This window comes from Cricetulus griseus, chromosome 8 (genome assembly GCF_003668045.3).
Source record: "Cricetulus griseus strain 17A/GY chromosome 8, alternate assembly CriGri-PICRH-1.0, whole genome shotgun sequence".
Lineage (NCBI taxonomy): Eukaryota > Metazoa > Chordata > Mammalia > Rodentia > Cricetidae > Cricetulus > Cricetulus griseus.
Window position 1 is genome coordinate 53,698,155 of NC_048601.1, and position 27,171 is coordinate 53,725,325.

At 44.5% G+C, this 27,171-nt stretch overlaps 1 protein-coding gene across 3 annotated transcripts in view; it reads left to right on the top strand.

Moving 5' to 3' along the window:
* Positions 1 to 1,697: 1,697 nt before the first annotated feature.
* The window catches only part of Chchd6 (coiled-coil-helix-coiled-coil-helix domain containing 6), a 225,450-nt gene continuing 199,976 nt past the window's right edge, over positions 1,698 to 27,171 (top strand). For 2 of the 3 annotated variants that reach the window (XR_004771040.1, XM_027428847.2), the window contains exons 1-3: positions 1,699 to 1,894; positions 22,889 to 23,093; positions 26,709 to 26,778. Coding sequence is in view for 2 of the 3 variants with exons in the window: in XM_027428847.2 (XP_027284648.1) it covers positions 1,808 to 1,894; positions 22,889 to 23,093; positions 26,709 to 26,778 (362 nt within the window). In the remaining variant the exon portion in view is untranslated. Of the gene's footprint in view, positions 1,895 to 22,888; positions 23,094 to 26,708; positions 26,779 to 27,171 lie in introns of all 3 variants that reach the window. The other variant, XM_027428846.2, reaches the window with a different exon arrangement.

The window sequence follows — 27,171 nt, forward strand, 5'->3', positions numbered from 1 at the left end:
CAAAAGCCACCATGTATCTGAAAGATGTCACTTTAAAGAAGCAATGAGTGCTATTCCGGGGGTATAATGATAAAGTGGGTAGGTGCACCCAGGTTAAACAGTGGGGTTGGACACGGGGTCAGTAGTCAAAAAGAGTGCTGATTTTTTTTGGTGAACATACCTAAAAATGCAGAGATAATGCTGAACTAAAGGTTTAGCTGTAGATTGTATAGTCAGGTTGAACAAAGCACCCAAGATTCGAGGACAAATTTACAGAGCTCATGGCTGGATTAACCCATACATGTGCTCCCCCTGCCACATCAAGATGCTCTTCATTGAAAAGGAACAAATTAATCCAAAGCCAGAAGAAGAGGTTTTGCAGAAGAAAAAAGATATCTCAGAAGAAACTGAGGAAACAAAAAAAGGGAACTCTACAACGGAGGGTTAAAATGGCTACCTATAGTACCTATTGGCATACCAAGATTACATGGACTTAAAACATTTGTTCTTTCTGTGCCAACAAAACAGGTATAATTTATAACGAGGCCATTCATCTTTTGATGTATTAAAATTTTATTTCCCCTAGATAAAAAATGCTAAGACCCTATTAATGATTTGATAGGGACACATAAGACAAGAGGGGAATGATGAACCAGCCTGCCTCTATCTTAGGCTTGAAAGCCATCTTAAAATAAAGATAAACTAGGTTATTTCCTGTTTATGATTTAATCTGTTTGTTAAGGACTGGGCTATGTCCCACCTGTAATGGGATATTAAGTAACTACAAGTGGTTAACTACTGCCTGTGCCAGGAAATAGCAACCATGCTTTTTTGTCAAAAGATTATTATGACCACCTGTTGTTATGATCACCTTGTTATGACTGACTACCTTATTAGGACCACCTTGCAACCATTGTCTTCGTTTCATGAGAGGTTGTTATGACAACTCCTTTTATATCCCCAACTATTTGCCTGCCCAACTCTGCATTTGGAATCTCCCTCCTCCTGAGCTATAAAATCCTTATCTTGCCTATGTCCAAGTCTGACCTATTGAACCCCGCCTTAGGGAGAGCAGTCTGTGTACACAAAAAAGTTTGCTTTAATTAATTGCTTGCTTTAATTAATTTGGCCATGTTGATTTGGGTTGGGGGGGGTCTTTCTCCTCAAATCTTTGGGATTAACAGTTGGTGCCTAGGATAGTTTTTCCCTGGCCTTCTCATGATGAACTACACTCACCTTTAGGTCTCAAAGCTCTATAAGGTTACCATCATTTATTAATTTGTCTCACGGTATTACGGTGCAGTTTCCCAAGTACTACACTAAATTCACTACTTGTGTTTGTTTCCTTCATGACTGAAACCTAAGGAGGCAGGTCTCCGGGGGTAGGAGTGGAATTGGGGTTGGTGTGTGTGTGTGTGTGTGTGTGTGTGTGTGTGTGTGTGTGTGTGTGTGTGGTGGTGGGGAGTTGTTGCTCAGCCCTTGCAGTTGCTTCAGCATCCTTGCTAGTTTATTTTCAGAACACGACCTTTGCTTTGCTTCCTGGATAACATTTATAAGAAACCTTGACCTTGCCTCAGTGTCTGTTACACCCTCTATCCAATTTTTCAGCCTACAAGCACCCTGGCCTCTGAGAACCACGCCCCCCCTCCAGTGGCGCCAGAATGCTAGACTACAACTCCCACAAGGCAACGCGCGCCAGCAGCAGCAGCCAATAGAACGCGGTGTTGCTGGCCTGTGTCCCGAGTGGAGAGTCTAGGGTGCGGAGCGGCGTCGTCCTGGTTGCTGTGGAGCCGGCTCGCGTGGCCGCACGCCCTGTCTGCCTACTGTCATGGGCAGCGCCGAGAGCGCCGAGGCCCGAAGGGTGTCTTTCGAGATGGATGAGGAGGAGCGGGTCCGGGTGCTGCAGGGCATCCGGGTGAGAGGCGCGGCGGGAGGGCGCGGGCCCGAGGAGTTTGCGGGCGGGAGCGGGAGCCGCCGTTCAGGGACCAGATAGATGGGGGAGGCCACTGGCACTGTGGGCAGCCGGCCGCCTCTAGTCGGTTTCCACGCCATGGCTCTGCTCCCCCGTTTCCGGATTTGTTCCGCTCTCTACCGCATCTCGCCTGGTGTGTGCGACTGGTTGCGTGTGCTGTAGCACTTCTTGAAAGTGTTCCCCCATTTCCAGTCTTGATAACGTGCCTTCGTGAGGCCCCAAAAGGGGGAGTTTTAGCTACCGTATAATTCATCCACCCTTCTCCTAAAACCTTAATGGTGGGTCTCTACCATGTTGAAGAGGAGGAAACGCCTCACTTGCTTTTACAAGCTGCCCTGGTGCCCCACCAACCCCTTCATCCCTTTCCAGGCCTGTTCCTCACCTTCATAATACACTTATTTTGCTTCAGGACCTCCTTGTTCTCCCCAGAAGATCCCATCTTTTTGATGTTTCTTCAGTTACCATTAATCTGGCAATCATCGTGTTACAGCTCAGATGTCATCCAAAAATCCTTCCTTGACCACAGAGTCTCAAGCAGCTTCCTACAGCACTGTCACACGTTTATAATTTTCACAGCACTCAGCACAGTTTGAAACAAATTGTGTTTATTGGGTTTCCCATTACAGTTCTGGCTGCTTCCTTGGCTGAAGTTCTTTATCCCCAGAACTTAGAAGAATAAAAGCTCCTGTTTTAGTGCAGAGTGGCAGCCCTTTACAGATACTAATTTTCAATAGACCTATGAGAAGTAAAATTGTTAGTGTCCCCTCCTTTGTTTTGTTTTGAGACAGGGTCTCACTGTTTAGCTCAGGCTGGCTCAGAACTCCCAGATCTGCCTGCCTGTGTCCTGAGTACTAGGATTAAGTCACACACCACTAAGTTTGGTCTCTTAGTCCATTTTGTCACTTACGAGAACTGAGGTGCTATTGGCATAACTTGTCCAGGGTCACTTAGGTAGAAAAGCAGGAGGCCTAAGACTAAAGTAGTTTATTCTGTGCAGTACTTGCTTCTACACCTATGTGTGACACATAGTGGGTACCTGGTGTATAATTGTTAAGTGCTTACATGAATGAACTCAGTGAAATAAATCAAATTTAAACAAAATGTTCTGAGTTGAGTCTAGGTGAATTAGAAGGTTCAGAAAAAGACTTCCAAGGGTATAACATCTAAGCTCATTAGTTGTGTGACCTTACATGAATGAGTTGTTTATTGAATTTCACTTGCCCCACTTGAGATTAAGAGGGGAAGGTTATCCTGGGTACTACCAAGGAAACTGTGTAGAAGACATGCAGAATGTTTTGTAGAGGCCTCTCAGAATATCCAGCTTCTTAGGTGCTGCCCAGGTGGTGTTGTTGACTTGGCTTGTGGCAAGGATTAAATGGGGGAAGATGGCTTCTGCTGAAGGCTGAGAGGTAAGAAATTGAGGTAGAATTTAGGAAGATAGCCTTGGCTCAGGATATTTTTCACCTTTGTTACTGGGTTTCTTGTTTTGGGGGTGATGCAGGCCTGAGTCTTCACAGGTTTAGAGAAGTACCATTGGAGGTGACCCTGACTTTTTGTTTCTGGTTCTCATAATAATCCTGTAGAGTATAAAGTCTTTACAATTATTTTCTCTGCTTTTCAAAAATATTCTCTCTCTCTCTCTCTCTCTCTCTCTCTCTCTCTCTCTCTCTCTCTCTGTGTGTGTGTGTGTGTGTGTGTGTGTACCTGCACGTGCTTGCTTGTCTGTATTTGTCTGTATGTGTACCACATTCGTGCACATGCCCAGGGTGGCCAAAAGAAGGGTCAAAGCTCCTGAAATTGGAGATGTAGGTTATTGTGAGCTGCTGCCTCTGGGTGCTGGGAACCAAACTCAAGTCCTCTTGAAGAGCAATAAGCATTTTTAATCACAGAGCCTTCCTTCTACAGCCTAGTTTCTCCACACTCTAGTATAAAGATGGAATATCAAGCTTGGTTCCTAAGGCACCATTTGAGTATCATTTGGGACTAATCTAGATCTATCAGACTCCCTCCAGCCTGATAATACATGTTTAGCAGTCTGAAATTTTTACTTTGCTTCTGCCTGGCCTGTCAGGAATGTTAGTACTTACTTACTTTTATAGGCAATGAAACTGGGGGAACTTCAGTAGTTTTTAGCTTCCTTTTTTAGTTAATCTGAGAGACTAAATGGCTTTTCCAGGGTCAGTCAGTGAGGTGCTTGGCCCCTTGTTGGGAAAGCCATGTCTAGTGTGCCTGGGTTTAAAGAGGAAGAAAAAACATTAAGGTAAAGAAGTGTTTGGTGGAGGGCCTGTTGTTATTAGTAGTTACTTGAGGGTTGAGGAGTTCACTCGGTCTTCAGATAAGTAAAAATAAATAATACATATTTTAACAATTAGATCAATAAAGCAGTTACTCTAGTGAACACATGAGAAGTCAATAAGAGGTAGACTCCAAAAGAGAATATCTGCCCTAGGTGTTTCAGGAAAAAAAAAAATTCTTAGAGACCACTTGTATTTAATCCCCGGGGCCTGATTTCAGTGCTCTTGCTTCCTTAAAATCAAGTGTTAGGGCCTTGCACATTTGAACATTAATTTACATAAATTTACATATCGAGTTCAAGCCCTAATTCTGTGGAAGGTAAAAGAAATTTGATTAATGCAAAATGCTGCAATTATATTCAACTGATTTCAGAGCAAGCATGCATGAAATACATGAAGATTGTTTCAGTCTGTATGTTGAACTTGGTGGTCTTATAAGAGAAGGCAACAATATCTTATAAATGTCTGTTTTTTTCTTTTCCACCCTGTATAAGCTGCCATCCTAGTAATTTAGCTGAACTTGGTTGATTGTTGAAATCTAGACTACTCATAGTTCCCAAACCACTTCTCCTTTTCAGCTATTCACCCCCTATTTCACCACACACTTCGGGAACCTACTTAATTAGCCAGGTGCCCAGGCTCATTCCAGCCTTCTGGCTAGATAAACTTTATCATTACTCATTACACCTATGAGGCAGGTTCTGGACCACCGGGGAAGGGAAATACGATGAAAGATTAGTCAGATACACAGGAGACAATCCCAAAACATTCAGATGCTAGGGAGGCTACTTGCCAGAGCACTTCTGAGCTACTCAGCAAATGCCAACATTTTATTTACCCAGCACTGGTCTGGTCTTACAGAGATGAGGAACAAAGCCAGGTCCTCTGCCATCTTGGAGACTGGAAAGAAAACAAAAAGGGAAGAAATTTAAAAGCTGCAGGTTCTGAGAAGGAATTAAAAGCATGCAGAAAGTAGTAGGACTTATACTTGTTTGAGGTAGGTTGGTGAAGAAATGCTTCACTGATTAGATATGATCTGAGCCGCCCTGGGAAGAATACTTAGTATACTGTGCTAAATGCCGTGCCAAGTGTACTAAGGGTATTTCTTCTGCACATGCTGACCTGTACAATGTCATTGTTCTCATCTATCTTAGAGGTCATTAGTCATTCGAATCTCACAAAGGAGGAAGCAAGTTCAACAATAGGAATCAACCCCAAGGTCATATAGTGAATTAGTGCAAGACTTGGCTCAAGCTCTGACTCTGAAGTGACATTAACATGGTTGGCCTCCATGAGGGGTAAGGATGCCTGGCAAGGCTTGCCATGTGGCAGGATCAGCCTGGGCCTGGATGCCAAGCAAGGCTGTGAACATGTTAGTCTGGAGGCCACGTTGCAGATCTCTAGTCAGGAGTGGTCTTCAAAGATTGGGTGTTGTCAATTTTTGTTTTGTTTTGCTTTTCCTTTTAAAGAAAACAGTCATGTACTGAGATGTATTTTAAATATAGATTTACCATTACAAAACTTTTTAGTAAATGCGCAGAATTGGGCAACTGTCACCTAATCTACTTATAGAATATTTATGAGACCTGAAAGCTATCTTGTGCCTAGGTCACTCCCTATTGCTTATCCTCAACTCTGGGTAACAATTACTCTTTTCTCTATAAATTTGCCTTTTGTGGATAATCTGTGTAGGTGGGTTTGCATATCTTATATGCCTGGCTTCTTTTGCTTAGTGTAATTTTTTTCTGTAATGTGGGGATAGAACTCAGAGTCTTATGCATTCTAGGCAAGAGCTCTACTGCTAAGCCCTAGTGTGGCTTAGTAGTGGAGCCACACTTTAATTTTAAAAAAGCCTTTTCCTTTTTTAAATTTTATGTGTATGAGTATTTTGTCTGCTTGTATATCTGTGTGTCACAAAGGCCAGAAGAGGATGTTGGATCCCCTGGGACTGAGGTAACATACAGTTGTGAGCCACCATGTGGGTGTTGGGAATTGAACCCAGGTCCTGACAACAGCCAGTTCTCTTAACTAATGAACAATCTCTCCAGCTCCTTTTAAACATTTTTAGCATTGCTTTGTTGGTGGTAGTGTATGCCTGTCACATGAAAGTTTTAGTTGGTGAAGGCTACTGTGTTGTATGGGTATATAGTGCATTCATTCAGTCAGTCACCAGTTGGTGGACATTTGTATTGCTCCCATTCTAAGTTGTAATGAATAAAGCTGCTGTGGACGTTTGCTTGTTATTTGTTGCCATTTCCTATGCATGTTAACCTAAGAGTCTACTCTCTGGGTCATTCTTACAAGGTCAAGTTTAACTTTTAAGAAACTTCCAGGTTGTTCCTCAAGTGACTATCTCATCTTCTGTGTTTCCTAGCAATACCTGAGTGTTCTTTCCCTCATTTGTTCTTGCTGTTGTTTGGTTGTAGTGACTAGAAGTGCTGTGAAATAGCATTCGTGTAGTGGTTTGAATTTGTGTTTCTCTAGTAAGGATCTGTGTGCATCTTTTATGGGCTTATTTGCTGCCCACAGACTTTCTTTGGTGAAATGTTTATTCAGGACTTTTCCCATTTTAATTGGGTTGTCTTTTTTATCATTGAGTAATGTTTTCTTTTTGCTGGATCCAAACCCTTTCTTACATTCTAATTTGAAGCTTTTTTTCTTCCAATATGTGGCTTGCTTCTCTGTTTTTATAACAGTCTTTGAAGTGCAAAGTGTTTGTAATTTTAAACTTCAAAAACCATTGATTGTACTTTTGGTATTGTATCTAGGAAAACTTTGCCTACTTTAAAGTCATGAAAATGTCTTTCTCTTTTTTTTTTTCTTTCTTAGAGTTTTATAGTTTTTGCTATTTAGGTCCATCATCTGTTTGAGTTAGATTTTGTATATGGTGTATATGGAGGTAGTTTTAAAATTAAGATTGACAAAATCATTCCAGGAAGGACATAGTAAGTACTTGGGTTTTGTAGACCAGAAAGTCTGTTATAACTGCCCAGTTTTGCTGTCAATGCATGGTTATAGCAATGTGCCACTGAAAAATCTGTGTAGGAGGTCAGTTGTGCATTGGACTTCATTCAAGTATCTGTTTGCTGAACCCCGAGAAATACATTTTTTTTTTTTTTTTTTTGCATAAGATACCTACCTATTTTCTATACTATTTTCTTGAGAAGACTTGTTTTCCCCATAGAGTTACTATGGAGCCTTCACAAAATGCATCGAATGAACATGAAGTTATTTTGGATGCTCAGTTCTTTCCATTGATCCCTGTATCTGTCTTTGTGCCTGGACCACACTGTCTGGATTGCTATAGTTCCGTAGTTTCAGAAGTTGGCAGTACAAAGCTTCTGGCCTTGTTCATCAAAATTGCCTTGAACCCTTTGCATGTCTATGTACATTTTGAGATTAGTTTGTCAACTTTTATAAAAAAGAAGCCTGTTGTGATTAAATCTATACTTCACTTTGGGGAATTGCTATTGCCTTTTTGCATGTGGATGTGTGTAGTGTGTTTGCATGTGTACATGTGTGGGTGACATGTACATGTGTGCATGAGCTCGTAGAGACTCAAAATTGATTGGATCTTCAGTTGCTCTTCATTTTCCTATATTGAAGCAGAGTCTCACTGTGAACCTTGGAGCATGCCATGTCTAGCTAGTCTAGCCAGTTACCATACCCCAGAACCCCCATCTCTGCTTGGAATACAGGTGGCTTCCATGTTTCTTTGGCTTTTCCATGGGTCTGGGCTCCAAACTTCAGTCTTCATGCTGGAGGGGCAGGTGCTTTATCTACTGAGCCATCTCCACGTCCCCACATTTGTTTAGCAGTGGCATTGTCTGTATGCCTGTGGGTATGAAAAGTATCTCCAGTTAGTGTGTCTCTCCTTATTTTCCTCAGCAGTACTTTTTGCTTTGAGTACACAGTAGTGTGCTTCTTCAGTGTATTTCAAAGGGTTTTGTTCTTTTGGTATTATTGTGAGTGAAATTATTTTCTTAATTCTATCCTTGGATTTTCCTTTGCTTGTATGTAGTTGATTTTTGCATATTAATCTTGCAGACTGTTGAGCTCCTTTATCCCAGCAGCTTTTTTGTTGATTCCTTAGAATATTTTATGGTTAAGATAATGTCTGCGAATGACTTCCTTTCCAAGTTGTATTTTTTTTTTTTTTCATTTAAAAAAATCTTAGTGTGTATGCATGCCTGTGCTCGGGTATATGGTGAGTGTATGGAGGTCAAAGGACAGCTTTTGGGAATTGGTTATTGACTTCCAGTTTGGGTCCTGGGGATTGAACTCAGGTCAGGTTTTTATGCCAAGTGCTTTTATCCTCAGCCATGTTGCCAACTCTCTTTTTCTTTTATTGCACTGGCTAGACTCAGCAGTGTATGTTGAATGGAAGTGGTAAGAATAATGTCCTTGCCTAAAGTTAAGGAGGAAGCATTGAGTCTTCCTTTGCTAAGCATGTTAGTTATAGGTTGTGTGTGGGTTCCCTTTAAGGGTTTGGTAGTCTCCCCTTCCTTCCAGCTCCTGTACACTGTATCTATTAGAAATTCTAAGGACAAAGATTAATTTTTAAAAATTGGAATGTCTGGTTTATTATGCTGTACATTTTGGATTCCAAACTTGGCTTAATGGATTGACAGCTGGTACTGTGGCAGCTGAGCATGAGATTCATACCTTTCCAGAGCTTCATGGACTTAATTCATATTTGTGCAGCAGATTTCTTTTCCAGCATACTGTTGTCAAGAGTGTTGAGCTTGCCTCCTCAGATGTCCCACATCTGTGCTGTAATCATGTTCTATACTTACTATCCCCTTTTCCTGTTCCATGTCTTTCTTTGCTCTTGATAGATGTTACTCTGTGCTTAGGATCCTGTTTGGTCTACCATGTCTGTTCTTTGGTTGTATCCTTGGTCTTAGTTTGACTTGCTGAAAGTCAGTGAGACAAACCAGTGATCTTGGAAGATCTGGACAAAGGCCTTGACCCTGGAGAGGGACAGATAGGATCTAGCATTTCTGTGCATCCATTTAGCACAGGTGCATTCAAGGGTTTGAGCACAAGTCCCCTCCAGTGTCTTTCAGCTGTAAAGCTCTTCTAGACTTATGACAGGTGAGTATAGTTTGATGGAGCCACAAAAGGAAATGCTAACTTGGAAAACCAGGAGACAGGCAACTAGCTTCTTTCCATTTCCAATGAAGGCTGTCTGAGTTAGAGTGTAGAGTCCAGCACACAGTGCCCGAGTGCACACTGTACAGCAGTCCCTGGGCTAAGTGCTTCACATGGGCAGTTCTGATCAATTTTGCTCTGACACTAGTCACATCTTGTGGTTTGAGGTATTAGGAGACAAAGAAAAGCAAGTTCTGTTGGGAGGCAGAACACTTTAGGTCCTTCTGTAGTTCCTCACTTGAGGCAGACCAAGCCCAGTCTTCCCCCTGGTACTCTTCCCCACTGACTCCTAATTCCCAGATTCAGAATATGTGGTGATGTTTATGGTTTAGTAAAGATGGCCTGAAGTATCAGAAAGCAAAGCCAGCCACTCTAGTTAGCTATAGAAGCTAGGCAGTGGTGGCATACACCTTTAATCCCAGGATTTAGGAGACAGGCAGATGGATCTTTCTGAGTTCAAGGCCACCCTGGCCTACACAGGAGTGAAGAGTAACAGAGCTTATGCCTTTGATCCCAGCACTTGGGATCACACACCTTTAATCCCAGCACTAGGGAGGTGGAGACAGGAGGATATGGCTGGGTGGAGAAAGGAGTATAAGGAAGAGGAGACAGGAATGCAGAGCTTTTGACTCTGAGGATTTGTGGAAACAGGATTGCCATTTCAGCTTGGTAGAGGTAAGATCTGCTGGCTTGGCCGATTTGCTTCTCTGATTGTCAACTTGAAGCTTAAACTTCAATATCTGTCTCTGGATCATTTGTTTTCCCCATTACTAGACTGCATGAGATTGCAGTCGAGGACAGTGCACACAGTTTGAGATACTGTTTTTTGCTTTTGACCCCTATATAGCCAGTAGTAACATTTAAGCAGCATAAAGAGATGCAGGGACTTCCATATAACCTTCTGAGTTGGGAATGCTGCTCTCAGGTAAGATAAAATTTTGCAGTGCACCTTAACTGTGTCATAGAACCCAAAAAGCAGTATAGATGTAGGGGTGGTTGTTGGAAGGTTTATACCCTCATTTGGGAAATAAAGGTGTAGCTCTGGAGGCATCCTTGATCCTTGAGGATGGCAAGTCCTATCATTTGTCCGGAGAGCTCTGCTCTTTTAGTATTTCTGGGTCTAGGATGAAAACTGCAGTTTCTGTTTGTGGTGCCTACTTTGATTATTGGGAAGAAAGGATTTCAATTGAAGAATTACTTCTATCAGATTGGCCTATGGACATGTCTGTGGGGAATTTTCTTGGTTGCTAACCAATGTATGATGCTGTGAGTGGTAGCATCCCTAGGCAAGTAGGCTCTGGGCTGTATAAGAAAGGTAGTTGACCTTGAACCTTGAACAAGCTAGTAAGCATCTCTCCTTTGTGGTTCCTGTCTCTCCCCTGCTGAAGTTCCTGCCCTGTAATTTGGAATAAACCCTTTCCTCTCTAGGTTGCTTTTGTCAGCATGTTTATCACAGCAGCAGAAAGCAATCTAGGACACTGCTTTTTTGCCTGGGTCTGACAGAAGTTTCAGGGTGTTTTCTGGTTCAACCCTTTGTTCCCCCTGTATCCCAACCCCAGTCATTCTCTACCATTCTCACTCATTAACTGATAACCTTCTGGAATCAGAGTTTCCAGCCCAGAGCTGTTACAAATGGCCTGTTCATGTCGCCTTGTGTGGCTCATGTGCTGTGCTGTGTGTGTGTGTGTGTGTGTGTGTGTGTGTGTGTGTGTGTGTGTGTGTGTGCATCTAATTCACTGTCTGCATGGGACCTGCCTGCACCCCTCCTCTACCCCCTTAGAAAGGACCCTCATCTATAAAGTCAGCAGTCTCCCTCATTTCTCTTTTCAATCTTTAGTGACAAGTCTTGCCAACAGTTTCTGTTTCATTGTCCTTTTTTCTTTATACTCTTCCCCAAAACTGCCTGTACTAGGGATGGATCAAAGGGCCTGGTGTCTGCTGGGCAAGCTCCCCTGAGCCACATCTCCAGCCCTGTTCTTACGACTTTCCCCCCAGTTCAGGTCCATACCTCCTCTCTCCATTTGGCTTTTGGGCAATTTTCTGTCAAATGGTCATAAAACTCAGGTTCAAAGGAGACAGGTTAGGAAAACTTCATCCCTGTGCCCTGGTTTGTCCTCTTGGAAGCAGCCTGTTTCTGTTTCTTCTGGTAGACAGTTCAGAGTCAGGGCTGACCTGTGTCACAGTTGAGTTTTGTCTCTGGGCTAAAGGTCTGTCGCTGTGCCTGGGTCACTGGGTGCTCCATGTGCTGGCACCCTTTCATCCAGCCAGGCCGGGGGCAACACTCTCCTGTCATGCTCTGCACTGTTTCCTGGTCTGGCCTATAGCTCCACCCTTTGGATCAATTGTTCCCCCCTTTGATTGGCTGAATCTCCTTCTTCTTAGGACTGTGGTAAGGGGCTGCCCTCTGAATGAGCCTCTGTGGTACCTGCAGACCTATCTACTTCCTATTAATTCCTGCCCTGAGCCAAACACGATCTCTTTCTTGCCCCTTCCCTTCTGCCTGGTGAGCAGGAGTCACTTAGATATGGCTCAGTGTCTACTATAGATCAGTGTGATCCTAGCTGGATAGAATTTGAAGACATTGGCTGGTTTTCTTGCCCCCAACCGTGAGCCCAGAAACTGTATGTTATTAATAGGTTTGAATTAATTGCTACCAATTAAAAATTGGGAGGCTTTACATAATTTGATTCTTAGCTTTTTTGGAAGGGAAAAAAAAAACCCATTGACAGTCTGGTGTCTTTCCGTATGGCAGCACTTTGTGTGAGCGACAAGGCGGCTGTCCCCCTTTTGCCCTTAGCACTGTTCCCACTACAGAGCCTTACATGATTTGCTTTTCTTTGCTAGGCTTGCTTTATTTGCTTCTATCACCCACCTGGCCCCAGCAGGCACTTGTGTGTGCTGTGGTTGGTGTCATGTGCCATGCTTGGTGTTGGAGGTCCCTGAGGGCTTTTCTTGTCCTGACATTCTGGGATTTACATCTGTGCTGAGCAGCCGGTGGGTCTAATTTCAGCCCATGAGAAGTTGAAGGACTAGGAACGCTGTCTCCAAGGCAACAGCCCCAGCAAGGAGAGGAGTCTTTAGCACTGCAGGATTAGGCAGTGCCTCTTCAAAGGTTAGGGTCTCTGGGCCCTAAGAGCTTGACTCAATGAGATGTCAGGTAAACTGCTTCCTCTAGAGATCAGCTAGTTGACACTGCCTTGGTGCACAGCTGAGCCAGTGCCCCTGCCCATAGGAGCCATGGACCCAGGCAGGGAGAGGGCACAGAATACATTTGGTTTCCTAGTTGTCTAGGGTTTGTACAGTGCCTGGCACCCTTGAGACCTTGGAAAACATGGTACTGTGTGAACAGACCTTGGTCATGTAGGCCTGGCTGGCCAGCCAACCACTTCTTATCCCTAGTGGCACCTCTCCTGCCCATAAGGGAGCTGACACCTTACTTCATGAACTTACAAAGCTGCTTCCACATTGTTACTTCTGAATCATGTCTGGACAGTAAGGTTTGTGAGGCTGAAAATGCAATAGTTTTCATATTGACTGCTTACTGAGTTCCTAGGTACCACTCCTCCTCTTCCGGCTCCATAAAGCTCATCAATGGAGGCAATGTGGCGGCAAATTCCTGAGCCAGCCCTTGCATAGCATGGTTTTCTCTCCTTCAGGGAGCACCATGTTCCTGCCTTCCTTTGTACAGGTGTCACTATTATTGCTAGGGTTTATTTTGAGTGTTGGTCTTAGCACTTAGGTCATCTGATCATGGGTGGCTCTCCAGCCTCCCTGACTGTTTTCTTCTAGTTTAAAATGGCCATGCACAGAAAATTCATTTAGCTGAAACCTGGCATGTGGTGTTTGTTCAAGGGATCCCTGTACAGCACAGTGCTTTTTCATTTGGGTCTGATGCTAGGATTTGTCTGCCTCTGTTCTAGCTCTATTGCTTGTATTGATCAGGGTTCTGTAGAGCAGCAGTTCTTAACCTGTGGGTTATGACCCCTTTAGGGGTCGAATGACCCTTTCATAGGGATCACCTAAGACCATCTGCATAGCAAATATTTACATTACAATTCATAACAGTGGCAAAAATTACAGTTCTGAAGTAGCAAGGAAAAGAATTTTAGTTGGGGGTCACCACACCATGAGGAACCATATTAAGTGGTCACAACATTAGGAAGATTGAGAACCACTGTTCTATGTAACAGAACTTATAGAATGAATCTTTCTTACTCTCTCTCTATATAAAGGGGATTTATTAGAATGACTTACAAGCTTTGTCCAGCTAATCCAACAATGGCTGGTTGTGAACAGAAAGTACAAGAATCCAGTACCTGATCAGTCCACAAAGCTGGATGTCTCAGCTGGTCTTGAATATATACACTGGAATCCCAAAGAGGTAGACTCTAATGCCAGTGAAGGAATAGACTTGCTAGCAAGGCAAGGGCAAGCAGGCAAAGAGCATCTTCCTTCTTCCATGTCCTTATATAGTCTTCCAGCAGAAGGCATGGCCTAGATTAGATCTGGACTGAAGATCTGAATTAAAGTTGTATCTTTCTGCCTCAAGATATGGGTTAAAGTTTTGTCTTTCTACCTCAAAGAGCTGGATTAGAAGTGGATCTTCTTATTTCAAATTAAGCAAAAAATCCTTCACAGGTGTGTCCTCCATTTTGTGGATTTTGTTCCAGATGTAGTCAAGTTGACAACCAAGAATAGCCAGCACATTGCCTGTTTCTGGAGTTTGAGAAGTGACCTCCCTCCTCAAGTCCGGCCTGGCCGGGCTCTTCACAGGGTCCCTCCCTGATTTCTTCCTCTGTTCTGGGGTGGCAGAGGGTCAGAGCTACTTGGATGCATTCAGAATACTTCACACATTGGCTGTTCTTGGCTCAGCAGTGACACCTCCTTCTTTACAGCAAGCCAGGCGGAGAGCCTCACTGTCATCTTTTCTCTCCTCCATTACATTATGACTTTTTTCTTCTTGCAGAATACATCTTATTTTTAAATGCCAACTGTTCACAATTTCTCATGAATCCTTTCAGACAAGCCTATATACAAACGTGCTCTTCCCTTGGCTTGTGCAGTGAGATGTGTGGCTTGTGCAGTGAGATGTGTTGTATATGCTGTTCTGTGAATTGCTCTTTCATTTGTCTGTGCCTTCAGACAAGTCTTAACTAATTTCTCTTCCTTAGTGTCTTCAGTATCCATCCCCTCTTGTCCACTCTCCAGCAAGTACACATCCCAGCCTGCACTTTTGATCTGTACTCCTGTGTTGCCACACTTCCTCCATACTTCCATTGTCTCAAGTCCCTTTCTCTTTTGCTAGACTCCTTTGTTCAGAGAAAATCCTGGCTGAGTCCTTTCAGAAGCTGCAGTGGTTCCAGTTGATGGCAGAATAAACTCTAGCTTCTTGTCATCTGGAAGTTTCATCAGGTGGAGCCCAGCAAGCCTTTGTACCTTAATTTTTAAATATACCCACCAGTGATCTTTGTGACAGAACCTCAGGACTTCTGCGTTCCTTCCCTGTGTGCCTTTGCCTGTGCCATTCCCAGCTCTTGAAGGCCGCCCTCCATCCCACCTCTGATTGCAAAGCACATTTCTGTTTTTCCCTCAATGTGGGATGTGTTCAAGGAACTCATTTAGGCATCTCCCCAAGAGCTGGAGCTCCTGAGCACTTAGCTGAACTGCTTGTGTGTCTGTGACTATGTTCCGTCTGTCCTTCTCACCCCGATTGATGATAAGCTTGTTGAGAAGTTGATACTGAAGAACTTGGCATGCTTCTTTGGTTTAGATGTTGCCTCCAAGGCCATGTGCTGAAACTTGCTTCCATAGTCTATGGTAGTACTGGGAGATGGGGCCTTTGGATGGCTGGGTGTAAACTCCTTGAGGAAGTAATTTAGGTCATTGGAAGTATGCCTCTGAAGGGGTTGTTGGAACCCCACTCCTTGATCTTTGCTTCTCAGCTGCTCTAGAAGTGAATTAGGCCTTGCCCTAGTTTCCTTTCTGTTGTGATAAAATACAAATCTAAAGCAACTTACACTTCTGAGTCTCGGTCCATTATTGAGGGGAGTCAGGGCAAGGAATTAAAGCAGGTACCTGAAGCAGAGACTGTAGAGGAACATTACTTGTTGGCTTGCTCATAGGCTCATGCTTAGCTAGCTTTCTTATGGAGCCCAGGACCACATGCCTAGGAATGATGCTGTTCAAGGGGCTGTTCACCAAATATCATTTGCTGTTCACCAAATAATTAGTATTTAAGACAACCCCCCACAGACATACTCACAGGCCAGTCTAATCTAGGCAGTTCTTCAGTCTAGGCCCTTTTCTCAGATGACTTGATCATTAAAGCTAAATAGGATAGGTCCCCTTCGCTAGGTTATACTGAGTCACCACAGGCCCAAAGCAGTAGAGCCAGGGGCCATGGGCTAAATGAAGCCATGAGCCAGAATAAGCCTTTCATGCTTTGAAGTTGATTATCTCAGATATCTTGTCATGGTAAAGGAAATCTGAGTAGTGATACTCTGTTGCATGCGTGCATTTTTATGTACTTGAACCTTTACTCACATTTAATTTAGCAAGTATTTTATTTTATTTAACTTTTTTTGTTTGTTTGTTTGTTTTTCTAGACAGGGTTTCTCTATGTAGCTTTGGAGCCTGTCCTGGAACTTGCTTTGTAGACTAGGCTGGCCTTCAACTAACAGAGATCCACCTACCTCTGCTTTCCGAGTGCTGGGATTAAAGGCGTATGGCACCACTGTCTGGTTTAGTTTAGCAAGTAGTTTAGCACCTCTAATGTGCCTGGGAACTTTTTTAGGCTTGAGGATGCAGCTAGAACAAAGTGGAATCCTGATTGCCTTGGATGGAGCTTATAATCTGGTGATGGTATACAGGAAATCAAATGTATATTGTGTCAGATTGTGAAGTTCCCTGAAGAAAACCAGGCAGAGAACGGAGAGAGTGGGGAGTGGAGGCAGCGTTTTGATGAGGGAGATGAGCCAAATTTCCTTTTTGCCTAGCCTACTGAGGGCTGTATGGTGAGGGCTGCATGGTAAGCACATGTTTTCTTGCTTTGAGAACAAATACTCCTTGCTCCAGGACAGAGGAAGGCAGAATAAAGCATGGACCCAGGAGTCCAGTGGCCTGTTTTATGGTGGGGTGGTTCCTTCACCTGCTCTGCATCTTGATTACCAGGGCTGGGAGGTAGGTGTGGTGGGAGGAGTAGTGAGAAGACTGTGGTGAGTGCCAGGCATTTGCTCCCTGGAGCATTAGTGCATACCCTGTATTTCCTCTGACTGATCTTCAGTGGGTTAGCGGACGCGTCTCAGTTCTTCTGTTGGATATTTCATTTGGTAAAGAATCACCAGCTCCCACAGCTTTCATTTGTGGGGTGGCCACATGACTTGCTCAGACTATGCAGCTGTCTGTCCTCTCTCTGGGAACTGTAAAATTGTGACTGCTCTTGGGTGAAGGTAGTGTTTTGGTTCTGAGGATCTGGAGGAATCTGGGTTTCTGGAAACATTTGTGATGAAGGACTGTTGTGACTTAGCCTGAGGCCTCAGTTCTGGCCTTTTGCAATTGCTGTTTGGCTTTCCTCCTGTGTGCCTTCCCACATACCACCACCAGGGAACTTGGAAGAGGCCTGTGTGGCAAGAAAAAAATAGGAAAGAAGGCCTTCTTGGACTTTACCTCACACTGGAGAATTGTGAAGGTGCTAGCCAGGCATGCCATGGTGGCAGGAAAAGACCCCTTCTCCTTAAAGTACCCTGTTGTGACAGCATTAGTGCAGGCCCAGGTATCAGACCTAGGTGCTTTAAATAGAACCCACCATTGTTGTGTGTGGATTCTGGACACTATGGGAGGAAACTTGCACAAGGTCATTGGAGTCTGGGTACACTGCTTTCAAAGTCCCTGTACTCACTTAGTTCATATACCTGTGTGTGTTTGGCATGTGTCTGGCCTGGATTGTAACTGGTATTAGTCTGGTGTGAGTAACTCACATTGATATTTTCTTTGTTCAACTGCTTTCTGCAGTTTAGTCCTCAGTGGAGCCCTGAAGCTACCATTAATTATTTCCATATCACAGAAGAAGAAACTGATTTAGAGATGAGAAGGCCCTTGCCCAAGGTCATGCAGCTAGTCAGGACCGTAGCAAGAATTCAAACCCAGGTGGGACCAACCGCACAACCCTTTCTCCTGAAGAAGCCAGCAGCCTAAGCATGCTCCTATCTTAGGTCAGGAAAGGGAAACTCAGAGAAAGAGATCCTTGTCCATTGCCACAGCTCTCTGCTGACCACACTGGATACTTTCTGGCTAGCTCTGGTGGAACAGTGACCTGAGGACTGGTGGCACTGAGCACCCAGCCCCGTCTGGCTCTGGAGGCCTCTGTTCTGGTTCTGTTGGTGCAGGGAGCACTGCCCAGATGGTGTTTATTCTCGCATGACTACTGTGTGTGTGTTTTTGTTGATTAAAAATATTACTTGCTGTATTTTGTAGCAACATTAAAAAATATTACAAATCTCTTACCGCCAACAAGAACTGTGCCAATGTTTTCCTTAACCCCTCACTCACCAAGCAGTGTGGTTCTGTTGATGCCACGTATGCCAGGACTGGCAAATCAGAGCCTGTGACTCACCCATGGCAGCCCTCACCTTGACCTCCTCTTGCCCTGGAGTCAGACTTGACCTTTTACCCTGGTCTACTTCCCTCCTCCATCTCAGAAAGAGCCCTACTGGTAGGGTTTGTTGATTCCCAAATTTCCGTAGTGGAAATACTCCCTCCCAGGGTCAATTTCAAATGGCCCTCATGAAATCAATTGATTTTCTGAAACATTAAAAATCAGCTTTCAGGAGCTGTTTCCTGAACAGTAGTAGATGCCCACATTTTCTTTTCATCTAGCCATGTTCACACAGTGGAGGCTCCCTGCAGGAACATTCTACTCAGTGCACCTTGTCTGGCCTTGACCTCAGTATGTGGCTGGTTCCTCTTGCTCTGAACTGACCTCCGCTTTCCCAATTGTGTTCAGTTGCTATAGCTCAGAGAAAGAACAAACTGGCTGGCTTCTGAAGGCTCTTTCCCTTTTCTGGTCTCAGCACACTAATGTGTTACCTTCTTAGAAGTGTCTCTTAACTTTCCCTTTTCATTCTTACCCACTCCTTTCTCTTCTTTAAGTCCTAGCTCTCACTCATACCTACCAGTTGAGGCAGCAGCCACTTAGTCTTTCTTTCATGCTATAGGCCTTTCTCACATCCCTAGCACAGGCACTCCCTGCCACACTGCTCTTGTGTCCTGTTTTTGTAAGCCTTCCTTGAACTTCCTGCTTTGCTCATAGCTTTTACAATAGTTTGGCTCTTCATCAGAGAAGTTTCTTTGTATGAGCTCTCCAGCCCACTTTTGTAACTATTGTCTTCCTACAAGAATTGGTGGCAGTAGCTGTGCTCTCTCCCTGTCCACTAGCCTCTCCTTCTCACTTCACCTCCATAACAAACCTGCAAGGCAGTCTGACACTGTAGCTTCTCTTGCCTGCCCTGTGCCTGCCTTCCAGAACCCACCACCAGGGCATCTCTTTTTGCTGTTCACCCTTGGGCTGTTCATGTTTGTGTTTGCGTGTACCCTCTCTCCCTCTCTCCCTCTCTCCCTCCCTTCCCTCTCTCCCACCCTCCCTACCTCCCTCCCTCTCTCCCACTCTCTCCAGACTGCTGATAATTCCTTTTTTTGTGTCTGGAGAGTTTCCTGGATGAAGGTCTATGTCATATAGGCTATGTCTGCCAATGTCTAGCTTCTTTCACTTAGCATGTTTTCTAGGGTTGTCTGTGTTGTGCTATGCATCAACATTTCATTCCTTTTTATTATTCAATAGTATTCCATTGTATCTGTGTTTTTATTTTACTTATTTATGTATTAGTTGAACATCTGGGTGGTTCCTTTCAGCCACTCTGGATAAGCAGTTGTGAACATTAGAGGTATATATGGGCATGCTTCTTTTCTCCTTGGCTTGTCCTGTGTGGTGGTACTGCTGGATCATATGGTCTATGTTTAACTTTTGGAGAGCTTTCTGGACTCTTCCCTGTCCTGGCTATACTGTTTTATACCCCACAGTGTGAGGCTTCTGATCTTCATAGCTTTGTGACACCATGTTGTGACATTTGATTGCAGTTATCTTGATGGATGTGAAGTGTCCTCTCATTGTGCCATGATTTTTGTATCTCAGTAATGACTGATGATGTTATTAACTATCTTCTCATGTTCTTCTTAGCTCTTTGTCTCTTTTTGTTATAGAACTTTCTGTTCAGATCTTTTGTCCATGGTATTAGCATTGGGTTACTGTGACCTAATACCTGAGGTAGTTAAGGCGTCAGGAGGTTTTACTTTGGCTCATGAGTCTGCTCCATGACTGTTGGTTTCATTACTCTGGACACTGATGAGAGTGGCACATCATGAGAATATGCATCAGAACCAATTGTTCACCTCATTAAACAGGAAGGAAGGAGAGAACACAGAAGGGTCCCGCAATCTCTTGAGGGCACCTTCTACTGGACTCCACTGCCTAAAGATTCCACCACCTCCCAGTAGTGACACCCTAAGGACCAGCTTTCATCATGTAGGCCTTTGAATGACACTGAGCCAGACCACACCACTCTATTTCAGTTGGGCCATTTTTATTCCTGTTGTAAATTGTAGGAGCTCCTTTTGTATATCCTAGATACAAGTCCCCTGTTAGGTATGATTTACAAATGTATTATCCATTTTGTGGGTTATCTTTTCAGTTGCTTTAGAATTTCTTTTGATAAACAGAACTTTAATTTTTATGGAATCCAATTATCCATAATTGGTTCCCTTTACTTTTGGTAACATATCTAAGAGTCTATGTCAAAAATAAGTCATTCAGTTTACCTCTTTGTTTTCTTCTAAGAGTTTTTTCCCCCTTCTTTCAGATTAGTGATCTGTTTTAAATTAGTCTTTTAATGTATATTTTAGTGTGGGTCCAACTCTTTTACTTTGTGTGTGAGTTATATCAGGTTGTCTATATATTATTATGGATGAGGCTACTCTTTCCCTGTGCTGTCGACAATCTGTTTTCTGCTACTGTGCTAGACTACCTGGAAGCTGAGTACTTACAAAGAAAAGAGGCTTATTTAGCTCCCAGTTTTATTTCGTTTTGATTTTGGTTTTTCAGGACAGGGTTTCTCTGTATAACTGCCCTGGCTGTTCTGGAACTCATTTTGTAGATCAGGCTGGCCTTGAACTCACAGAGATACTTCTGCCTCTGCCTCTGCCTCCCTGAGTGCTGGGATTAAAGGTGTGCACCACCATGCCTGGCTTAGCTCCCAGTTTTGATGACTGAAAGTTCAGCGACCCAGGGTGCTTGCTAACTCTGGTGAGGAATCTCCTGGCTGCCTAACCTCATGGCAAATCACAAGAGTGGCAGAATGCTAGAGAGACATCACATCTCAGACAGGAAGCCAAAGAGTGGAGAACGGTAATGGCTAGCCCCATGCCCACTTCTTAGAGGTCCCATCACCTTCCAGCATGGCCACACTGAGGACCAAACTTCCAACACAAATCCTTAGGGACCAGATTTAGCTAGCTACATAACCCTTTGTACCATCAGTTGGCCATAGACATACAGGTTCATTCTGGGCTGTCTGTTCTATTCTACCGATGGGTGGGATTGCCCTGCATCATCAGTTCCTTGATTTTTGTATACCTTCAATTATAAATATACTCTTTAGATGTCAAAGAAATGATCATGGCAAGAAAAAAGTAAGGCATAAACACACATGCACATAGATAACACAGAAACACACACACACACACACACACACACACACACACACACACACACACCTTGCCCATTTCCTGTCTAGGGATTTGATGAGGAGCCATGTGGCCTGCCCCTCTGAGTGGAACCTGTATGTACATCTGTGCAGAGATGTGAAAATTCACTGTGGATTTGTGTTTATACATGTTTGTATGCTTATTCAGTTTAGTAAGATTTGCTTGCATCTTTATAGTTGTTGTCTTTTTACTTCGAGATAGAGTCCTGAGGCTTGCTGGTGGTCAGCAGTGTGTCACACTCCTGAGAGTGCATGTGTGATCTGTCTCAGTCTTTGGTGGTTCTTGATGTTTTACAGAAAGTATGTGATATGTATTGGATCCCCAGTTATTGGGTATCCTCTGCCGATGCCATAAGCCAAATAAAACCTAATTAATAATCCAGATTTAATAAACAAAACAAAGCAAACTCCTGGGTGACTCTTGGGAAGGCAGGGGAGAGATCACAGGGGCGCCATGCCTGGTGACCAGGTCTTAAATACCCTGTAGGCGTGGTCTTGAGCAGCTCTGGGGGAGGAGCTGATCCTTGTAAGGCTTTCTGAGGGATGGGGTCTGGAATGGGAGGAGTGTGACCAGAACAGAGATTCGTAACAGTATGCACTGAGTTCTTTAACTCATTTCGTCCTGGATGTTCCCCCTGCTTTGGTTTTTAAAGACAGGGTTTCTCTGTGTAGCTGTAGCTGTCTTGGAACTCTCTCTGTAGGCCAGGCTGGGCTGGAACTCAGTGATTCTCTTGCCTCTCAAATGCTGGGACTAAAGGCAGGTACCACCACACCTGGTTCTGCTGCAGCATTTTGGATTTGTCTGCCTCCCACAGTGAGCATCCTAGCACAACCCTGTGCATACAGGAAGCTGCTTTCTTTCCATAGGTATCTGGAAATAGAACTGCTGATTGTGCCTTTTGTCCTGAAGCCATTTTTAATGTCTCTCTTCAGCTGTGCCTTATGATAGCCTGTGAATGTTAGGCACTTAATAAATATTTACTGAAGTGAACTCTTAAGGGTTTTTATCTGGGATTTATCTCTAGCTCACTACTTCATCTATGTAAACTGTTTTATGACACCCTCATGCCCATTTTACCTACTTTGGAAAGTGAGTGTTTCAGTTACCAAGGCTTCATTAGGGGAATCAGGTGAAATGAATCAACAAGTGTTTTGATTATCTGCCGTGTGTGGTGACTAGAGCAGGTGAGGAATGAGTGTCAGTGCTGGAACTTTCCACACACCAACAGGCCAGGCCTGCAGGGTTGTGGAGGCATGCTGTTCCCCGGCATGTGTTGTAACAGTGGGTGCAGAGAGGGGGGAGCTGGTGCTCCACCTGAGTGCACCCCAAGGCTCCTGGGAAGGGAACACTGAGCTGTCCTGAATGGACCACTGATGATAGATAGGAGTGACCAGTGAGGTTGGTTGAGAGGGAAGTAAGGGATGTGAGTCATGTAACCCCAAGGGTAGGGTGTGTATAGAGGGTGACAAGATGGAGAAAAAGCTGCAGAACCCAGTGGGGACTTCCTGGGATAGGCTTGGAATTCTAGGTGTGTTTGGCACTGAACACTGAGAGAGGCTTTTGAGTCGAATTATATTATTGGAGCTGGTTTTTCAAAAAAGTCATTCAGTAGTTCTAGAGATGAATTTTCAAGGTTTCAGTCATGTAACTCCCCGTTTCTCACTTCTTCCCAAAGCTGTCTGAAAGTGTGGTGAACCGCATGAAGGATTCCAGCCAGCCTTCAGCAGGTCCTTGCCCTGTGCCCACAGTTCCTGCACCAACCACTCCTGCACCTACCAGCCCTCCATCTACCACTTCTGTGCCCTCCATGCCTGTGCCCATCGCTCCTCCACCTTCTTCAAGTGACCCCTCAGAAGGCGCCTTTAAAGCCCCTCCGACAGGTATGTTGGGGGAGTGGAAACAGAGGCTGTGAGAGGTTTGCCTGACTGCTGCTGTGCTTGCCTTTACTTCTGAGTGATACGAGTCACGAGCCACTGCTTTCTGGGACAGTGGCACTCCATGCAGCAGACACTGTCTGGTGCGGTGTAGGCTGCAGGTGTGGGCCAGACTGTTTGCCTCACAGTGTTTCCATGTCTGCACATGAAAAAGATGAAGCAGAAGGTTGTGGTCTGACAGCTCAGGTAGGGAGTCGTCTGCTTTTCAGGATCCAGAAGAAGCAGAAGTGTCATTCAGCTATAGCAGTACTACCCTAGCTGCCATTCAAGAATGGAAGAAGAGCAGTGCTGGCACTAACCTCAGCCACCTAATCTGACCCTCCCAAGACACCCTGGCCACTGTGGAGCTGGCACCCATGCTGCTCTGTTGTGCTCCTCTCAAACAATTGCTTGTAGAAAACACAAACAAAAGCCTTGAAGAGGGGACTGCAAGATACAGTGGAGACAGGGTTTTCAGAAGGCTTTGGAGTACTTGCTGTTCTAGTCAACGAACCCTTGCTGACTAGAATCTGGTCTGTTACTTGAAATTTGATTATTTGTTTTTAAATGAGTCACTATAGAGGGCAGACTCTGCCCTGGGTGGGTGCTTTGGTGTGTGGCCTTGAGTTGCTGCTGCCCTTCCTACCCATCTTTTTTGAGAGTTTGTAAGAGTAGAGACTGGGAGTGTCTACTTTTGTTCAGGGATCATTACTGGAACACAAGGCAGGTAGACAAGCCCCTCTCTGAGGGTATATACAGCTCTGGTTAAAGGCAATATATCCAGCTTGGGGCTCATGACATGATGTCACCATGTAGCACCAGAAGCTCATGCCAGCTGCCTAGGGCCAGGGGTGGTGCAGAGCATGCTCCTTACCTTAGTTAGGCAGGGTCTGCCTGAATGTGAGAAGACAGGGCTTTTGGTGGGTGGGATTTTCAGGCAGGTGAACAGTAGGAGCAGAGGCTTAGAGGTGGAGTTCAGCCTGTCCTGTTGAAGATGTAGAAGCAGTTTGCTGTCTCCAGACTACGAAGTCCAAAGGAAGGGGAGACATTGGCTATTGTCACCTCCAATGGGCTAGAGAGCTCTGACACTCCTACTGTGTTGTAGGCCTCAGGGCTTCTCACCAGCCTTAGAGCCAATCAGAGCCTGGATTTCGCTCTGAGATCTTAGTGAATGGGGCTGGATAAGCTCAGCCTTCCGTCCCTGTCCTTTACACAGCATGCCTCTTCCCTACAAGTTCTATGGCCTAGAGATGAGAGGGGCTGAAAGGGGTCTAGCTTGACCCCCTAAAGAGGAAGAGAGCAATGGGAAATAAGATTGTCACAATGCAGTGTCACCTCAGCTTTGGAGAATAAGCACTGGCTTCAGTTTCAGGAAGTTTCAGCTGTTTGAAAGGAATAATGGAAATTCAGTCATCACTTAGTTTTTGCACAAAATATTTTTGCAGAGTATGTTTTAAGTTTCTGAATGTGGAAAAAGATTTGGCAGAAAAGGACCGGCTTGAAATGGGCTGGTTTTAAGGCATCTTTTAAACGTAGTTTTTGCCTTTGTGTTAGTAATAGAAGTAAGTTAGACAACACTGTTAAAATGAAATCATTCCCTCACACCATTGCTCAGGTGCAGGAACTGAGGCCATTGAGATGAGAAGGTTCCAACCACCATAAGTGGACTAGAAAAGAAGGTGGGAAGCTCTAAGAAATTACAGTCGGTTTAGAAGAAAAATAACTGAGGGATGGTTGAAGGGTGGGGGGAGTAGAATGTTGACCATGCTGTCCCTTGTGTTTGTGGAGTTTGAAAGGTCTTTATGATGGTTCAGTTGAGAATGAGTACAATGGACAGATGTTTGCTGTAAAAGCCCCTCATCACTGATACTTGCAGAGAGATTCTAGAAGGTGCTCAGTATTGAGGGAGCAGGAACCTGAGTGGGCCCACAGGAGGAAGGTTGGTGGATCAGGGCCACAGTATCTGCAGTGGGGAAGGGCATTATGTTTAATTTGGGAAAGGAACATTTTTATTTATTATTTTTTTGAGTCAAAGTTTCATGTACTCCCGCTGGTCTTGAATTTTGTATGTAGCTGAGGATGACTTTGCACTCTTGCTCTTCCTGTCTGAGTTCTCCAGCGTTAGGGTCACAGGTATGTACCATACTTGGTATATGTGGTACTGGGGTAAAACCCATGGCTTCCTGTGTGCCAGGCAAGCACCCTACCAGCTGAGTTATACTCCCAGCACAGAAAAAGGTGAATTTTCTATCAAAACAAAAACAAATACCATAATTTTTACCCAAACAAGTCTCTTATAAATGAGTAGGAGAAGCATTACTGTAGAAATGCAGGCTCCAGTAGCAGTCTACTTCTGCTTCAGTTCCAGGTGAGAGCCTGAGGAGCATGTGATATGACTCCCTCAGATCTCAGCTGTGCCACTGTCCTCACATGGGTGCATGTGGTCATTTTGGACATGCCCTCCGTCTGGAATGGAATAGCAGACCTGTGAATGCCTCTCCTGCTCTCTGCCTGGCCCTTTGCTGATATTTGGTGCTAGTGCTCCTGCCTTAGAATCCTGAGGTATCGGTGGGGGACTCAGGGCACATTTGGAAAGATGGAAGCTGTGGAGGGGAGGAGTATCTTCATTATCATCATGAGAGAAGTTTCCAACAACCCATTAGTTCTGTACTTAAAGAAGCAAGATATTTTAATATGGAGAGAATGCCACACCAGGATTAGGAATCTGTTCACATGGATGCTGTTTTTGGTTGCTATGACTTAATACCGTAGTTGGGATAATTTATAAAGAAGTCAATTTCTTACAATTTAGGACCTGGGAAGAACAAAATCAAAGGGCAGCATTTGGTCAGGGCTTTCTTGTTGATGAGGATTGGGCACAGTCTCAGCATAGGGCCTCACATGGGGGCAGAGCAAGTGTGAGAGCTCAGGCTTTTCATTATCTTACAAAGTTAACAATGCCATCCATGGTGGGAGCTTTCCAATCCTAATTGCTACTAAAGGCTTTGCCTCTTACTGTTGTTAGAATGTAGTTATGTTTCACCCTGAGTTTTAGAGGGTCAAGCATTCAAACCATGGCAAGTATAAAAATAAACAGGATACAAGAGCCTCTACCCTCCTCTTGCAGGCACATGGCAGAGGAGTGACCACCCTCAGCCATGTCTGGCCTGTGTCTAAGAGGTAACCTCAGAGTTCTCACAGCTGTGGGGCAAGTAATGGTGAACTTAGAGGGCAGCACTCAGGTGGTTTGCTGCCAGCCCCACAACGAAGATGCCCTGCTGCAGAACCTGTGGGCAGAGCAGCTTCCTGTCACTTGGCTCTGCAGACTGGTTGAATTGAGACTATGCTCCTATCTGCCTCTGGAACTACAGTCTGTGCATGAGTGTGCCTTTCCATAGGGACATCTGTCCGAATGCAGAGTGTAGTTTCCTGAGGGAGTGCAGTGTGTGTGTGTGTGTGTGTGTGTGTGTGTGTGTGTGTGTGTGTGTGTGTGTGTGTGTGTGTGTGTGTGTGTGTGTTCCTGCACCCTTTCTTCATCAGTCCTGGCTGCTGATTGGCCCTTTTCCTCTGGTTCCTTTGCAGACTCCAAAGTGCCCAGGGCAGAGAGTGGTGGTGGTCAGCAACCCTCAGCAGTGAAAGAGGATCTCAAGAGGTAAGCCTAAGAGTCTGCATCTCCCCATACCCACCACTCACCTCCTGCCAGGACCTGGAGCACTTGCCTCATATTTTATATTACTTGTGTTAAAACACAACTCTAGGTAGTGCTGGTCCTAATTTGAAGGTGAAATACACTGAAAAGGGCATAGGAAACTTGGTGACCAAAGGCGAATCCATCTTTAAAACCTAGCACTGAAGAGACAGGTTCTTAGAGGAGTGAAGGAAGTGTGGCTTCCCCAGTTTTATGTGATGAACTTCCTGCCAGCATCAGGCCATGGTCTCCAGAGCTCACTACAGACCATTTTCTTTGCCCCTGGGATGTATAGAAAAGTGTCTAGGACACAGAGGCCTCTTTGTATAGGCCAGCTTCCTGATTGTTTGACCCACA